Here is an 18,129-nt window from a genome sequence, read left to right as displayed (position 1 = left end):
TCATTAATAAAATACTTTGCTTATCATAGAGTGGTTATTCATTATTCAGATGTCAAATATGATGAATAGGTTTAGTTCCGCCTGTAGATCACCATTATAATGGCAACAGTAAGAGCTACAGTTCCTGCAGCACCACCGATCAAAACTCCCAGAATCCCTCCATCAATATGCTGTTTCTCACAAGTGTCTCCTGTGTACATAATGGCCTGTCCAGAGACACACCTGCAATGACATGTCACACCTTCAGTCACAATATAAGCCACACAAACAGGCTGAGATAACGGTCAGATCTAGGTGCTCTAACCTGCATGTTGCTTTCCCCTGATTTATCACACATGCTCCTCCATTACGGCAGGGGTTTGGCTGACATGGGTCGCTGATCGCTCGTGGCACCCGGACTTTTGCGCTCTCAAAGCTTTCATCTAAAGGCTGGGGGTTCCTTGAGAGTTCGAGCTTGGCCGGAACTTCAGATTTTACAAGATGTGCCAAATCTGGTTGTTAAAGACGAACACACTTTTAATAAATTAACATTTATATTTATATAAATTTGTCCCAAAAACTGTAAATATACTAATTATAGTAATTGGTGGAATGGTTCTGCATGTTTAAAATTACCATCAAAATTAACAGTGATGATCAGGTCATCATTCTTGAGGAAGTCCCGCCTATGGAGCTGATTGTGTGAGATGAAAGTGCCCCAGCCAAACTCTGGACCTCTGTAACACAAGCAGCTTTCGTCCCATTCTTCAAATGTTGATGGTTTACTCCACCGCATGTCAGCATCTAAGTGGAGGATTTCATGGGTTTCATTAAATCATTCATAGATAGATAGATAGATAGATAGATAGATAGATAGATAGATAGATAGATAGATAGATAGATAGATAGATAGATAGATAGATAGATAGATAGATAGATAGATAGATAGATAGATAGATAGATAGATAGACGCACCAGTGGTGAAGCTTCTGCTGTTAGACATTTGAAGTGTTGTGTCTGGATTTTGATCCATAGCCGTAACAGTGACCTGCCGATTTGCTGCAGGCCATTCTAATACTGCATCATTCTCACCAGAGAAGAGGTGAAAGGTAATCCCAACAAACTCTTCAGAGGAGTCTATTCTGCCATTTGGATAAACATTAATTCCATAAGCGTAACCCTCGGAGTTGTAAAAACGAGCACTCTGAATTCTGTGACCTTGTGGGGTGGTATTAAGAAGGCTGGTGAAATTCTGAATCCTCCAGACAGCATTTGGGCATGATGTCTCAGTCAGAGTAATGTCATCTATAAAGATCCCTCCTGATGTTTTGTTGGAGCCCACAATACCCTGGAAGAAGTACCGGAACTTTTCCTCGACATTTAGAGTGACGTGTGCAATATTCCATGACTCACCCCCATCCCCTGAAGAAATCAAAGAGGTGCACAGTATTCAATATCTAATACATAATCATAGTATCTATAATGTGTTGGTGATATTGGAAGTGATATTTTGATCCAATTGTCACTAGTCAAGTCAATCTTCATGCCCCATGTTGCTTTTAGCAGATTAGAGATGGGCATTAATAAAGTTATATTTTGCAACTAAATGAAAAAAATCTGATTGAGATTCGATATATAATATATATAGACCGATCAGGCATAACATTATAACCTAATATTGTGTTGGTCCCCCTTTTGCTGTCAAAACAGCCCTGACCCATCGAGGCATGGACTCCACTAGACCGCTGAAAATGTGCTGTGGTATCTGGCACCAAGATGTTAGCAGAAGATATTTTAAGTCCTATTAGTTGCGAGGTTGGGTCTCAATGGATCAGACTTGTTTGTTCAGTACATCCCACAGATGCCACAGATTTGATGGAGATTTGGGAAATGTGGAGGCCAAGTCAACACCTCAAACTTGTTGTGCTCCTTAAATCATTCCTTAAACCATTCCTGCTTTGTGGCTGGGCATATTATCCTGCTGAAAGAGGCCAGAGTCACCAGGGAATACCGTTTCCATGAAAGGTAAATGTAAATGGTCAGCAACAATGCTTAGGTAGGTGGAACGTGTCAAACTAGCATCCACTTGGATGGCAAGACCCAAAGTTTCCCAAATTGTCCAAAGCCTCACACTGCCTCCACCGGCTTGCCTTCTTCCCATAGTGCATCCTGGTGCCATGTGTTCCCCAGGCAAGTGATGCACAAGCACCCAGCCATCCACGGGATGTACAAGAAAACATGATTCATCAGACAGGTCACCTTCTTCCATGCACTTTTGGCAGTGGTCAGGGGTCAGCATGCTGCCCCATAAGCAACAAACTGTGATGCACTGTGTATTCTAACACATTTCATCAGAACCAGCTATCTTTCTTCTTGACCAATATGAGCTACAGTAGCTCATTTGTTTGAGCAGACCAAACGGGTCAGCCTTTGCTTCTCACATTCATTAATGAGACTTGGCCGCCCATGATCCTGTTGCCGATTCACCACTGTTCCTTCCTTGGATAAATTTTTACTGACTGCAAACAAGAACACCCCACAAGAGCAGCAGTTTTGGAAGTTCTCTGACCCATTCGTCTTGCATCACAATTTAGCCTTTTCCAAACCATTTTTCCTGCTTCTAACACATTAACATTAGGGACAGAATGTTCACTTGCTGCCTAACATATCCCACCCACTAACAGGTGCCGTGATAAAGAGATAATCTGTGTTATTCATTTCACCTGTCATAATGATATGCCTGATCCGTGTATATTGCTATACAGTGTGTATACATGTAACGGCCGTAACTGACCTGTGATTGTGTGAACTTTCCAGACTTTGCGAACAGTGCCAGTTCCATCATCCCTTTTGACCCAAATAATGAGCTGGTCACCAGGGTCTCCACTCATCCTGTAGAAGAACTCAAGACACTGCTGGTTTCTTTTGGGGTAAAGAATCCGAGACTCCAACAAAGCACTGTGTCCCTCAGCCTTGTTAGCAGTGTCAAACTTCATAAAATAGCCAGCATCTAATAACAAATAAATCATTGTTAAAGCAAAATGGCCTTAAATGGCTTTTACACACAAAAAAAAAAAACTGTATGTGCACTTACATGTACTTAAATCCTTTTTGCCTAATTAAAATAGGTAACTACACAGGTTAAGGTTATAGATTAAAAGTAATAATTCATAAAAAAATGAAATTCTGTCATCATTTACTCACCCTCATGTTGTTCCAAACCTGTATTCCTGAGTTTCTTTCTTCTGCTGAACACAAAAGAAGATATTTTGACGAATGTTTATAACAAAGCAGATAGAGAAACCATTTACTATCATAGTATTTTTTTCCAACTATGGTAGTGAATGGTTGTTCTATGTGCTTGGTAACAAACAGTCTACAAAATATCTTCTTTTATGTTCAGCAGAAGAAAGAAACTCAAACAGGTTTGGAACAACGTGAGGGTGAGTAAATGATGACAGAATTTCAATTTTGGGGTGAACTAACCCTTTGAGGGTAGGTTCAGGGTTAGTCCTAGTAATTACTTTAGTTATTGCAATTACTATAATAAATATATGTACATGGGGAACAGGACTGTAAAATAAAGTGCTACCGGAAATGATTGAATGTTTAATTCTATAAACAAAAATGTTCAACTGAAATGACCTCTGCAGTGTCCTCCGAGTGTGTGGTCATTTACATCTGTAGAGCTCAAAGAGTGGACCCAGTCAGCATCATCTTCATCATTCTGAATCATTCCGCAAATGTTGATCTGCTCAAAGGCACACTGATCCAGGAGAGTGTGGGTAGCAGCTGAAAGAAACCAAGTCAGTGTGGAATGTTTTCTTTTTATTTGTTCTTCATGCACAAAATATGTCAAGCATTTGTAATGTTTGTATGAGACAGTTGTTGGATATCATTTACTGCATTCTTACTGCATCACTTACTGCATTCATACATGCGATTCAGCCTTTCCAGATCAAGAGCACTGAAGTCTAAGCGCTGTCCTATTACGTTATTGAAGGCAGGGATGGCGGTGGTTATGGTGGGAATATCAGGGTCCTTGTTGAAAGACAGAGGCCTGTAGTGCATGATGGACTCATAATCATAGGGCGTGTTCAAATCGGTTATAAAATCATCCTCATACTTATTAAAATTGTGCTCCTTTCCTGCACAAATGTGGATGACAAAACAAAAGAGACATTACGTTTGTCCCATCCTTTGCCATTTTTGCAATGCAATGCAACCAAACTATAAAAAGAGAGCTTTATGATGAAAAAGATCCAAATAACCTGGAATGATTTGATCCCACCAGATTTGAACATAGTCATCTCTGTCTGAGCGAGACTGCTCATGGTAGAAACCCAGTGCATGGAGAAGTTCATGCTCTACGATAGCCTTGGTGTCACATCTGTCCCCTATGGAGACATTCTGCCCCGTCTTTAAATCGCCAACAAACGACCAACATCTGTAACAATGACAAAAGCAAAGAGATATTTAATATTGAAAATGGGACTTTGTAGAGATTCTGATTTTCCTGACATATTAAACTGGGGTGCGTTTCCCAAAAGTATTCTGAGCTAATGGTGCCAATGCATCTGGGATTGCTTACGGTTTCTTTTGGGAAAAGCAGCCCAGGTTGAATTTGACTCACCCATCCAGCTTTGTGAAAGAAATATAGGTGCTCTCTCCTTCATAGGGCTTAAAGTCCACACATGACTTGAGACGATACATTTCAAATGCTTGAAGGATCACTCCTTTTGCATTAAGATCTAAACAAGTGAAGCTATGTGAATATTCTCATCCCGGAATCAGTTTGTAGATTTTGCATTAGCAAAACAAATAATCTTACCCAAACTATCTGTGAGTATGTATGGAATAGGAAACTCCCATCTTGCTTTTTCATCTAATATTGCATTTCTTCGTGGCTAAGATGAGAGTTGATGTGAGGAATTAATATATTAAAATACGATAAAATAAAAGCAAAATGTGGTAGAGATTTTGGACAATTGACTTTAGTAAAAAGAAAGACTTACATCTCCAGCAATATCTCCTTCAAACAAATCTCTCTGGGAATCTGAAATATTTAAATGAAATTCAGATACTTTTAAAATAACCGTTTTTTTTCTTATTGAACTGACAAATATGTTTAATATAATTGTGCTTATAAAGCAGTTAATATGCTTAAATGGCAGTCTGCTGTCTACAAATAAATTTTTACTGACCTAAATTTATTTCAAGAATGTCCTCCCGTAATTCACCTGCATCTGCATCCTTGCCTAATATTTAATAAAGCATAAAAACCTGTAACAAGCTTTATGAAGATACAATTCAAATTGAACATGATCATTAAAATGTCTAAAATGTACCATTTTGTGTTGGAAGAGCATGCACCTGCAAGGTAGATTGATTATAGATTAGATTAATATATTTTCATTGGAGGTGTTTGCTTTACCATAACTCAAAATGTCAAGAAGTTATTACATGTAAAAATGTTAATAATAATAAAGTTTGAAATACCTTGAAAGTGAGAAGTACTATGAAGAGAAATATTCTCCACACTGAGCCCATGTTAACTCCAGGAGACGAAAACAGGGTTTAGCACACTTATACAAACATACCAATAAAGTCAGAGTTGGAGTAGAACTTTGATCTGAGAAGCACAGACAATTACCAGGTGAAGTAACACACGTGGATGGACCATTAGTTAGTGGCCTGGCATGTGTTTTGTAAAATGTCTCTATACAGCATGCATCAGCACTTTTATATCTATTTTCTATCTTTATCTCTTTCTTCTTTATCTTCCTTATCTTTATCCCTCTTTATGACAACTGTATCAAGAATTAAATCTCTCAAAATGGATATTTACACTGTGATTCAAGAGAGCTGCTCATAACATCTGATGAGTAAAGGGAAAAAAGGGGATTCTGTTTTATTTAGATTATATTTGAGCAGCAATAATCTATTTATAAGGCTACACAATATGGAAGCCCGTTTCCGCCATTAAATAAAAAAATAAAAAGAGTAATTGTGATCTTTTTATTTCAGATTTCTGACTTTTTTCTCACAATTCACGCAATTGCGAGGTTATATGTCAGGATTTCTGACTTTATATCACAGAACTCTGACTTTATATCACGCAATTGTGAGAGAAAGAGTCAGATTTCTGAGATAAAAAGTCCCAATTACTCTTTTAATTTTTTTATTTAGTGGGGTAAACGGGCTTCCACTATAAAAATAAATAAATAAAAATAAATAAAAAAACCTGTTGGTTTAACTTAAAAATGTAAATAACCTGGTTGCCTAAAATGTTTATTTTATTAAAATAAAAAATTGAGTTCATACAATGAAGGAAATTGGTTTTAATAAATAGAAACTCAAAATATTATTGTATCTGAACCACATTATTTTTTTTTATAATTCATGAAAATAGCCCATTTACTAATTTGAGTCTTCACAAATAAAACACACAATTACCCAATATGCTTAAAAAAATCTTTGAATAATATTTGTATAAAGGTTGTCAATTCTTAAAAATATTCATTGTATTAACTCTTTTTGTATTACATTTTTAATTTCAATGAACTAACAATTTGAAGGCAACCAGGTAACTTATTTTTTAAATATTTGTTTACAGTGTGTGGTAATTTGAATGGACATATCAAATGTTTTTGTTGTTGTTGTTGTTGTCGTGGGTTTTTTTTTAATGCAATAGGATTTTATGCTTTTATAATATGAGTGCTGGCTGGTCACTGATTGGACCCTGATCAACCAATCACAATGAAAGTTTGACCCATAACTTCATCACAAAAGACAGACATGGCTAACCAACTAGACAGGAAGAGGAGGAGCTCCTTTTTTAACTTTCAAATTTATATTATGGCTGCAGCCATATCACCCTGTAGCCCAAGACTGGTTTTCTAGCTGAAGCTAAGCAGGCTGAGTCATTTCCTGGATGGGATATCAACTGGGAAAACCAGGTTGCTGCTGGCACAGGTGTTAGTGAGGCAAGTAGGGGGCGCTCACCCTGTGGTCTGTGTGGGCCCCAACACCCCAGTATAGTGATGGAGACACTGTACTGTCAAAGAGCACCGTCCTTCGGATGAGACGTTAAACCGAGGTCCTGACTCTCTGTGGTCATTAAAAATCCCAGGATGTCCTTTGGAAAAAGAGTAGGGGTGTAACCCTGGCATCCTGGCCAAATTTTCACATTGGCCTCTGTCCATCATGGCCTCCTAATAATCCCCATATACTATTGGCTTCCTCACTCAGTCTCTTCGGTATAAGCTGGTGTGTGGGGAGCATTCTGGCGTAATATGGCTGCCGGTTGAGGAGATTCCCCCTTCAATGTAAAGCGATTTGAGGACCCAGAAAAAGTCCTAACTGTAACAAATTAATGGTAGCATCATTTATTTTTAATCCTAATATTAATAGTATCAAGTGATAATATTCTCTTTCAGAGCTGTTAAACACAGGATTTCTTTAAAGTTTGATGTCCAACCCAATGGATATTAGGTTTTAATAAAATTAAGTATAATATTTTTTAATTGATTTTATATCTTCAATGTTGTGACCATTCAGCATTCAACACACGCAAACATAGACATATACACATATACTTATTCATCCACTGCAGCCAACAAAAATAATCAAACTAGTTTTTTGATACTTTATTCTATCATTCTACATTTTTTCTACATTACTATTGTATTGCTCATTGTTACAGTATGTGTTCTTTTTTAAAATCGCCAATGCTAGTTCACATACTGTAAGTACTGTTAAGTTAACATATGATTATTGTTTAGTTGCTTAGGTCCGAATGTCCATAGTGAACAAAAAAAATAAAAAATAAGTTTGTGCAAATCTTGTTTTAGACTCCTTTATACATTAGAGAATAGCAAATATAATTAAAAATTAAAAAATATTACAATTGAAAAAAATTATAAAAGGGCTGTGAAAGGGCTGTTTGATATCTGATCTGAAAACTCAAAAATAAAAGATAAGAGGAAGAGAGTTAAAGTTTACTGCAGGCCAAGAGATGAGTATAACCTCAGCACTGCAACATGAATAGTCATATCAGGGAGATTTCAGATAAGATTAAGATATTATCGTGTTAACATTAAAGAGCACACAGAAACCAACAAGGCTTCAACTGCATGCATATGTATCACATATGTATCAAATGCCAGTGCAATGTGTAACAATACACTGTTTATATTCACTGTGATAAAGAGACATTTGGCAAAAGAGTTTCATTAGATACTTTATTAGGAATGTTTTAAAAGTAAGAGTCCAGAGTGAGTATATCAAACACATTTTTGTAGTACTTAATTCCATTTTCTCTCTTCACACTGACACCTGTTTCAAGAGATAAAAAAGTAAATTATCTTATACAATTCACAATATCATGCTCTATGTCATTTATCAAACATTTGATGAATAAGTCAATTAGGAGATCAAAAGGAGAAGTATAGTATAACCACTTTATTTGATAGTCCCCTTTATATATTTTACTAAGTAAGTATACATTGCAACTAGAGAACATGTCAAGTAGCAGTCATTAGAGTGTTAGTAGACTGTCTGCTTATTATCTGCTATCACTTTATTTTTTATCCTCCCCCAACAGAAATTCTACTAAATGTCTCTTATTCTACTAACCCTAACCTAAAAGTCTATTTTACTCTAATGAGATTTTGTTGACATGTAGTTGCAAATTAATGAGAGTTAGTTGACAAGTTGTTCCAAAGTTACTTATAGTTACCCAGCAAGTAATTTAGCTTTTTAAAGACGTCTAATATCGGTCCTAACACAGCCCTGACGTCTAGGCTAAAACAAGGCAACATTTGGGCTGTCAGTGAAAATGTAATAAATGTCTAACCATAGCCCAAGAATAGACTAGTCATCTAGATAGAACATGAACATGTCAAAGAAATGAAACCAAACACCTTGTAATCACTGTTGACTTTGCTTACATGATGGAATGTCATACATCTCGCAAGTTATTTTGGCAAAAACGACGTAACCAAATTCAAGGTTATTTTGGCTAGAAGTTGGTTACTCTAGCCGGACTATAGTTAACCTACACACGGTGAAATGATGGCTAGCTTGCTGGGTACTAGAATGTCTCAGGTGGACTGTTGAAATAAAGTGTAACCTAAATCTTATTGCAAGCCCTTTAGGTCTGAAAGAATAAAACGGCTGTGTTTATAGTGACTGCATGAGCTCACTTACAGACTTTAGTGGCCTCAAACCTTTGGTGCAACCGGAACTTCACTGTTGATCAGACTTGTTAAGTCTTTAAAAGAGACACATAAAACCAAACTATTAGACAATAACACTATAAATGTCTAAGACAAAATGTGTTACTCAGTGTAAATGTACCTTCAAAGTCTACAAAGATGATGAGGTCATCATTTTTCAGGTAATTCCGTCTGCGTAAGTCGTAGTGTTTTATGAAACTTCTCCATCCCACTGACTCTCCTCGATAACACTGGCAACTTGAGTCAAAGGTCCCGAACTTTCTTGGATTGTCCCATCTTAGTTGTTCTCCACTGACTAAGATACAGGAAAACAAAAAGAACATGTTTATACTGTATATCACAATTAGAAGCCATCAAAACAGTCAGGGCATACCTGCGGTCAGGTCAGTGGTGAGGCTACGAGCAGAGGACATCCTCAGCTTAATGTCTGGATCCTGGTCCATCACCACTATGGTGGCCTGGCGGTTCACAGCAGGCCACTGCATCACAATGTCATTGTCACCACTGGCCAGATGGAAGTACAGACCAGTGTAGTTGCCTGTGTAATCGGAGAAACCAGACAATGGTCGTAATTGAACGCCATAACCGTAACCCTCAGGACTGTAGAAACGAGGGCTGTTCAGCACGGTGTTGTAGTCGGCTGTTTCCAGGATTTTGGAGAAGTTTTGGATGCGCCAGACAGCGGCTGGGCAGCGCGTCTCTGTCAGGCTGATGTCATCGATGAATATGCCTCCTTCAGAGTTGGCAGGGTCTCCTTTCACTGCCTGGAATGCATAGCGGAATTTTGCCCCTATTTGCATTGGCACATGAGCAATCTTCCATGTTCTGTCTTCATCAGCTGGGGAAGAAACGCTTTTTGTTATCACCATGTTAATTTTATGATAAATGATTACGTAAAGGACCATTTACGGGATCATGATTACGTACATTATTTTGATTATTATACAGCAACTCACTAAATGAATATACACTGTAAAAACAGTAGCTGCCAAAAATGATCAACCAACTTGAATGTTTAAAGGTGCAATGAGTTATATTTATGAAGATCTATTGACAGAAATGCAATATAATATACATAACTATGTTTTCAGTGGTGTATAAAGACCTTACATAATGAACCGTTATGTTTTTTACTACCTTAAAGGGTTAGTTCACCCAAAAATTAAATATATGTCATTAATGACTCACCCTAATGTTGTTCCACACCCGTAAGACCTCCGTTCATCTTCAGACACAGGTTAAGATATTTTCTATTTAGTCCGACAGCGTATCTAAGTGTAGGCACACTATACTGTCCATGTCCAAAAAGGGAATAAAAACATCATCAAAGTAGTCCATATGGGACCTCAGTTAGTCGGATCGTGTGTCAAACTGCCAAACTGCTGAAATCATGTGACATTGGCGATTTGAATCATGAATCAATCCGCTGATTCATGACCGTTTGAATCTTTATTTGAGGTTTGGAAAAAAACAAGACAATGCTGAATAAAGTCATATTGCTATTTTTGAACAAAAATGTATTTTCGATGCTTCAAGAGATTCTAATTAACTCACTGATGTCACATATGGACAACTTTGATGATGTTTTTATTCCCTTTCTGGACATGGACAGTATAGTGTGCATACACTTAGATACGCTGTCATACTAAATATAAAATATCTTAAACTATGTCTGAAGATGAACGGGTGTGGAACAACATTAGGGTGAGTCATTAATGACATAAATTTCATTTTTGGGTGAACTAACCCTTTAAGCCACAATGAGCCATTTTTATCTACATACATTGGGTCCCCTTAATAGTGAAGTTGCAATTTTGTGCCACCATGTTTCTACAGTAGTAGCTAGTCACTCTCTGTTGTCTCAGACAACGTCATATTTGTCCTGTGTCAGCCACCATAGGGGGAGGGGGGGAGCAATTCGCAATTTCACTGCTAAAAGAGTCATTTCAAATTAAATTACATTAAACTGACTTAATAATTGAGTTGAATCTTGTATAACATAAAACATTGAAAATGGCTCATTTTGATGAGTTAAAGCAATGTAAAAACATACAATATGTTGTCATAACTAATTGATCATATCATTTTTGACAGTGTATGAATACATGGGAATGAAATGTTGATGAAATTACTTTACAATCTTACACTATCAAAAAAAAAAAGTACAAAATTGTGCCTATTAAAGTACATGTGGCCACAAGTCAGGGGAAGGCACATTTGGTCCTAGAGAGCTGATGTCCTGCAGAGTTTAACTCCAACCCTACTAAGCCACCACAGTATAAAACTCATGGCTCCCAGTATGCATTTCAGCATTAAGTATGCTACCATTGTTCAGACTTATATGCTGATTTTTTATATCTGTGTGCTTCTAAACTTTTCCCCCCTAGAATGTATTAAAAAATAAAATATTCAGAATGTCGGCAATTATTATTTTATTAACATTTTTAGGAAGTGATGATTTTAGTTTTTTATTCATGACAATTTTTATTTATGGCTTTTTGAACAGATCAATGTGTTTTGTTAACGTTGTAACAGAAACCACAAAAGCCAAGAGGCAAAGTGCCCAGCTAAAGAAAACACTGATCACCATAATGGTGACCAAACTTTTTCAATAAAACATCAACATCTAAACCTGTTAATTCTCAATAAGAGATGTCTTTCAGGGTTGGAGCCAAACTCTGCAGGACAGCAACTCACTAGGACTGAACTTGCCTTTTGTGGAATGGAATGGTTCTGCTGGTTCTTCTTTTAGTTTTAAAAGTCTAACCTACTAGTAGTTCAAAAAGGAAAACAGTTACCCCAGATTGTATGCAGTTTCTTCAATTTTCGCACGGTTCCTGTTCCATCATCCATCTTCGCCCAAATCACTAGCCTGTCCTTTGCACTCCCTGTCATTTTGTAGAAAAACTGGAGGCATTGCAGTTTCCTCTTAGGATATAGGATGCGGGACTCAAGGAGAGCGGATTGTTCTGCATTCCCAGTGGTGGTGTCAAAGTGCATAGTATATCCTAAATCTAAAAAAAACACAAGTAAAAAAAAAGATTTTTTTTTTTATTTTATTTTTCTAAACTGCAGCCACATTGAAAAATGTCTATTTCAAGCAATGGAGATTCGTAACCTCTGCATAATCCACTGAGAGTATGATCTTCGGAGCCAGGAGAGCTCTTCAGATGGAGCCAATCGGCATCGTCAGTCAAACTCTGTACCATCCCACAAATGTTTATGTTTTCAAAAGCGCACTGGTCCAGCAGAGTAATAGGAGATGCTGAAGGAAATAAATAAATATGTGTAAATATATATATTATGCGTTAATATTCATGCAGTATATTAATAATATGAACCTACAGCAGTTGTACATTCGATTCAGTCTGACAACATCCATCTCACTAAAGTCCAGGTATTGCCCTATGATGTTATAGAACTCTGGGATGTTGGTCGTAATGGTAGGAACACTGGGGTCTTTGTTGAAAGCAAATGGTCGATAATGCATGACAGACTCGTAGTCATATGGTGTATTTAGATCTGTGACAAAACTGTCATCATATTTGTTGAAGTTATGCTCCATGCCTAGAATCGAAACAGTATGGGATAAATAAGAGCCACGTACAACATTGTAAGAGCGAGTGATGAATATTAAACCTAACTAACTTACCTTCAATGACCTGATCTAGCCAGATCTTTACATAGTCATCTCGATCCTGGCGAGACTGTGTATGGTAAAAGCCCAGGGCGTGCAGAAGTTCATGCTCAATCACAGCCTTATGGTCACAGCCCGGCCCCAGAGAAAGCACCTGCCCGTTCTGTAGATCTCCAACATAAGACCAGCACCTATACCATAATTACAAGTCCTGTAACTGTGATTTCCTTCGTTTTATAATTGAGTTGTCCTTTGTTTTATCATAAAATGTTGTCTGATGGCCGAATCTGGCTTAACACCATCATAATGTTACAATGGTTTGTTATATCGGGTGCATCTCAATCAGTTCCGTGGCTCCTGAGCTCTTGAATCAGTATATCATGTATACGGATTCGGGCACTGGAAAGGACCGTAAAGGACACTGGCTCACTACACATTGGGACACTGAATCTTACTGAATCTATTTCCGGCGACGTGACAATGTCATCATAACTGGTATTTATGAATAACAGCAGAGCTGGTGTCTTTTTGACATTACTTGTAATGTTATTTAAAGTACATTATGATAAATAATTTGCTTGTTACATATACATGCAAAATTTCAGAGTTTAATACATTATAAATGCTAGCTTTATTTTGTTCATTTACCTGTTTAACGATGTATGCCTATCCTGAAATATAATAAAATAATGCTTTCTGTTTTTAAAAACACATATTGCATGTCGTTATTGGTCGTTATGTTTAGTAAGTTGGCTCACGGGATTTAAAGGACAACTCCGGCGAATTTTTTTGCTTATCTTGATCGTTATACCTTTGTGAGTACAGTCTATAGAAAGAGAAAAAAAACGGATTGGTCCTTGCAACACAGAGTTATTACAGTTAATGCCCAGAGCCCCCCCTCACCTAAAATGGCAGTTATGGGGGCATAGACGTAAAGGGTGTCTTTGTGCCTCTTAACAGACAAAAAATGCAATTAAAATGTCTGTCCGACATGAACAGGACCCTCACATGACAACGAAACTTGTTTAGCTACTTAGTCATTGTTTAAATTCACCTAAATAGTGTTTTAGACGGCTAGCTGTAGTCTCGCGCTGAAGTCCCGTGGGAACTCAGCCGTAGCCGAAAAAAAAGGCAAATAGTCCAGTTGGGAAGAGGGTTGTGTGTGTAAAGCATGATTATTTTATTACTGCACATCTTTCCTCAGGCCGTGTGTGCCTAAATGGAAGGATAAATAATTTTTTACATTACCTCCACAGTGGTTGCACCCGTCTTCAACCACGGAATGGCATTTTTCTTCAACCGGCCCCGCTGTGTTGTGTCTATGTAAGTTAGTCATCCTTGTCAAGCATTCGCTACAAATTTTCACATTCTGTTGCCACAATTCGGAAAGGCAGAAACGCCAACCATTTCTTCTTCACTTGTGAGCCCGATCGGATCATCACTCTAGTGATGTCCGGTTCACAAACGAATCGTTCTTTTTAACCGGTTGTTTTTAGTGAACCGGGCGAACCAGTTCACCAAATCAGACTGAATCGTTCTAAACGGTTCGCGTCTCAAATCAGCGCTGATCCCACAAGTTACTTTAGTTACTCACTTTCTGACATAAGTGAGAGTCCCTCCGAATAGAAATAAACTAATATTTTGAATTATATGTTGTGACTCCAACCATTCACTGAACTGAGACATGTTTTGCTGAGAGAACTGATGGACTCACAAGCAGCTGATACTGAGCACGCGCCTGTAACTGAACGAGCAGCGGTTCTCAGATCAGCAGTACAGAATCGAAAACCGTTTCTTTCGGACACGTTCGATACTGAGAACCGACAAGCCGATGAGCAGAGCTTCTTCATACACGACGCTCTTCCCAACTGGACTATTTGTCTTTTTCCGGCTACAACGGAGTTCCCACGGGACTTCAGCGCGAGACTACAGCTAGCCGTCTAAAACACTATTTAGGTGAATTTAAACAATGGCTAAGTGGCTTAACACATCTCGTTGTCATGTAAGGGTCCTGTTAATGTTGGACAAACATTTTAAGTCCATTTTATGTCTGTTAAGAGGCACAAAGACACCCTTTACGTTTATGCCCCCATAGCTGCCGTTTTAGCTGAGTGGGGGCTCTGGGCATTAACTATAGCTCTGTGTTGCAAGGACCAATCCGGTTCATTTTATTTTTCTAAAGACTGTACTCAAAAAGATATAACGATCAAGATAAACATAAAAATTCGCCGGAGTTGTCCTTTAAGCTTCACGTCTCTGAACTTCCAATAAGGGAACATAGTGAGCATCGATGCACCCTGGGTTTTGTGATGCAATGTGGGACATTTTAGGGAGCGAACGTTTCTTTGCCCTGGAAGGGTTCTGCGATTGAGACATCCCTTAAAATGGCCGAATCCCTGATCAGCGTCCTTACTATTAAACTAGGGAGCTGACTGAGACGCACCCGTTGTTTATTTAGCAAAGCTTATTATTATCATGTACATACTTCTTATCAAGCACAAATGAACTGATTTTGCAGCAAGATTCTGTGTGGACTTGCTCATGCTAATCATAAATATGCTGATGTTATAACAGAGATATTTTTTGCAGTGTTTGGCTGCACACATACCCATCTCTTTTCTCAAATTTGATGAATGTCTTCTCTCCCTCATAGGGTTTGAAATCAACACATGACTTTAGACGGTACATTTCAAATGCCTGATGGACAGCCCCTTTCGCATTAAGGTCTGTAAAAGGGGAACAAATTATCCAAGAAGAAAATATATTATCAAGAGTCAAGATAAATTTAATGCTAACAGTGTGGTAAAATGTTGGCAAGCAACACTCTTAAACGCAAAAACAATGTAAAAAATTATTTAAAAAATAAGTTACCTGATTGCCTTAAAAAAATTAGTTCATTGAAATAAAAAATTGAGTTAATACAATGAACATTTCTGAGAATCGACAATCTTTATTTAAATATTATTAAAAGATTTTGTAAGCATATTGGGTAAGTGTTTTATTTCTGAAGACGCAGTAAAACATGCCAAATTGTGCTATTTGATTTATGACATTTTTATGTGGTTCAGATAAAATAATATTTTGAATTTCTATTTCCAAGTCCATCATTGTATCAACTCAAATTTTTAATTTCTATAAACTCACAATTTTAAGGCAACCAGGTTACTTACTCTTTTAAGTTAAACCAACAATATGTTTTACAGTGTAGAAGTATTTAAATGTATTATTATAAATAAATTAGTCCATGTATTTATTATTTGGGAAACAACTGAATATCACTTACCCAGGGTGTCAGATAGAATGTACGGAATAGGGAACTTCCACCTGTACGTTGTGTTAATAAGACCAACTCGACCAGGCTGTAAAGGGATGTTGATTATAGACATTTTTAAATCAACAATAGATACTGATAAAATATCATCAGGAAGATTTCAGCATGTGCACCAAAACTGAATTATAACATAGGATTGTGCACTTACAGGTATGGCTATGTCTCCTTCAATCAGCCTGGTTTTTGCTCCTGTCAAACAAGTTAAAGTAATATATTTAGTAATAAAATAATGCATTTGTGCAATATTCTGCTAATTAATCAAGTTTTACTTTGAATATACAGTAGCATTAAAATGATTTTGCTGCCTCTGTGTTTTGTAATGTAATGTATAAAAGTTGTTTCAAGTTACCAAGATTGATGAAAGGGTTGAAATTTGGTTCATCTTCAACCTCTGTAGAATAAACATAGTGTTATACATTTAGTGTTATATATTAATCAAATATAAATGTATAACTTATAGTAATTAATTAAAATCATGAATCATACCATGAATACGAGTTGAAACTGGAATCTGAAAGTCATGGCAGGAATATGGTTAATCCCAATGCATTTAGAGATAGCAGTCACTATAATTGCATGTGCTATAGGGACCAAAGCCTGTTCAAATACTAAAGGCTGAATTAAAAATACAGAAAATAACTCACAGCATGAAGTGTTACAGCCAGCACTGTAAAGATGAGCAGCCTCTGTAAAAGCATACTGACGGTATGTGAGGTACACATTTTACATCGCTTAAATGATATATAGAGAACTTTAGCCTTTGACCATGTTTATTGGAACAGTGGATTTTAAGTGTCTCATTACTGCCAGTAGTTTTGTGATAAACCAAAGGACACGTGTCTCCCATAATGCAGTGTTAAGTGTGTATTGTTTCAGTCGGTTTACAGACCTTATGCAACCCAATTCAGCCCAACATGTAATGGCTCAACAATCCCTTTTCTAGGAAATAACTAATATGTAGTAAAAAAAACAAAAACAAAAAAACACTTGGGGTATTTATAAAAATGGAGGTTGTATGAGCCAAGATAGTCAAATCACTGCTAAAAATGTGGTAAAACGTTGGCAAGACAATGCTGTTAAATGCAAAATAGGTGTATTTTAATTCATATTTTGAAGAATATGAGTAACCAAATTGCCCCATTGACTTCCATTGTAGGCCTATGAAAAAAAGTACTATGGAAGTCAATGAGGTCCATCAAAGTTCTGTTTGGTTACCGACATTCTGTGTTAAACAGAAGAAATTCATACAGGTTTGGAGCAACTTGAGGATGAGTAAATGATGACAGGATTTTCCTGTTTCGGTAAAGTAGGCTATCCCTTCTAGGCAGTCATGTTCGTCATAGGCTATTCGTTCACTTGCACACATAGACTCAACTAATTCATTCCAAAACAAAAAAAACCAAAACAGCTCCTATATTAAAATATAATTTGTCTACAAATCTACTAACAGCCTTTACACACTCACAAGTCTTTGGCTTAATTTCATAGACAGACAGACAGGGAGGGACGGATGGACGGAGAGACAGACAGACAGGGAGGGAGGGAGGGAGGGACGGACGGACGGACGGACGGACGGACGGACGGATGGATGGATAGATAGATAGATAGATAGATAGATAGATAGATAGATAGATAGATAGATAGATAGATAGATAGATAGATAGATAGATAGATAGATAGATAGATAGATAGATAGATAGATAGATAGATAGATAGATAGATTGATTGATTGATTTTAGGGTTTTATGTAAAGTCCTATTTACAGCAAAACTTGATTTCTTTACATTGTCAACAACTTCCAAATGCACACCTAAATATAGAATGACTCACATCCTCATTCATGAAAACGTGACTCATTTGTTCATTGGCAATATGGGGGGTTCCGAATCTTGTTCAGACTGAAAAAGATCCTTAATTTCTGAACTGAAACAAACAGATTTGTT

At 37.2% G+C, this 18,129-nt stretch overlaps 2 protein-coding genes across 2 annotated transcripts; both read right to left on the bottom strand.

The window, feature by feature from the left end:
• Positions 1-71: 71 nt before the first annotated feature.
• Positions 72-8,949, bottom strand: mep1a.2 (meprin A, alpha (PABA peptide hydrolase), tandem duplicate 2). The gene is made up of 13 exons (XM_067416966.1): positions 8,931-8,949; positions 5,184-5,237; positions 4,995-5,035; positions 4,811-4,886; positions 4,613-4,730; positions 4,251-4,426; positions 3,906-4,127; positions 3,625-3,771; positions 2,774-2,989; positions 955-1,401; positions 616-783; positions 305-491; positions 72-222 (listed from the first exon to the last, which is right to left on the bottom strand). The coding sequence occupies exons 1-13, from the start codon at positions 8,947-8,949 to the stop codon at positions 72-74; spliced, it is 2,022 nt and encodes a 673-aa protein (XP_067273067.1).
• Positions 8,216-17,320, bottom strand: mep1a.1 (meprin A, alpha (PABA peptide hydrolase), tandem duplicate 1). The gene is made up of 14 exons (XM_067418639.1): positions 16,831-17,320; positions 16,673-16,697; positions 16,536-16,577; positions 16,335-16,375; positions 16,139-16,214; positions 15,464-15,581; positions 12,871-13,046; positions 12,564-12,785; positions 12,337-12,483; positions 12,017-12,232; positions 9,592-10,056; positions 9,340-9,513; positions 9,190-9,253; positions 8,216-8,316 (listed from the first exon to the last, which is right to left on the bottom strand). The coding sequence occupies exons 1-13, from the start codon at positions 16,906-16,908 to the stop codon at positions 9,204-9,206; spliced, it is 1,830 nt and encodes a 609-aa protein (XP_067274740.1). The 5' UTR covers positions 16,909-17,320; the 3' UTR covers positions 8,216-8,316; positions 9,190-9,203.
• Between the last annotated feature and the right edge of the window lie 809 nt (positions 17,321-18,129).

This window comes from Pseudorasbora parva, chromosome 15, assembly GCF_024679245.1.
Source record: "Pseudorasbora parva isolate DD20220531a chromosome 15, ASM2467924v1, whole genome shotgun sequence".
Taxonomy (NCBI): Eukaryota; Metazoa; Chordata; class Actinopteri; order Cypriniformes; family Gobionidae; genus Pseudorasbora; species Pseudorasbora parva.
The sequence above is the reverse complement of the archived record's forward strand: the minus strand, read 5'-3'. Positions and strand labels throughout refer to the sequence as shown.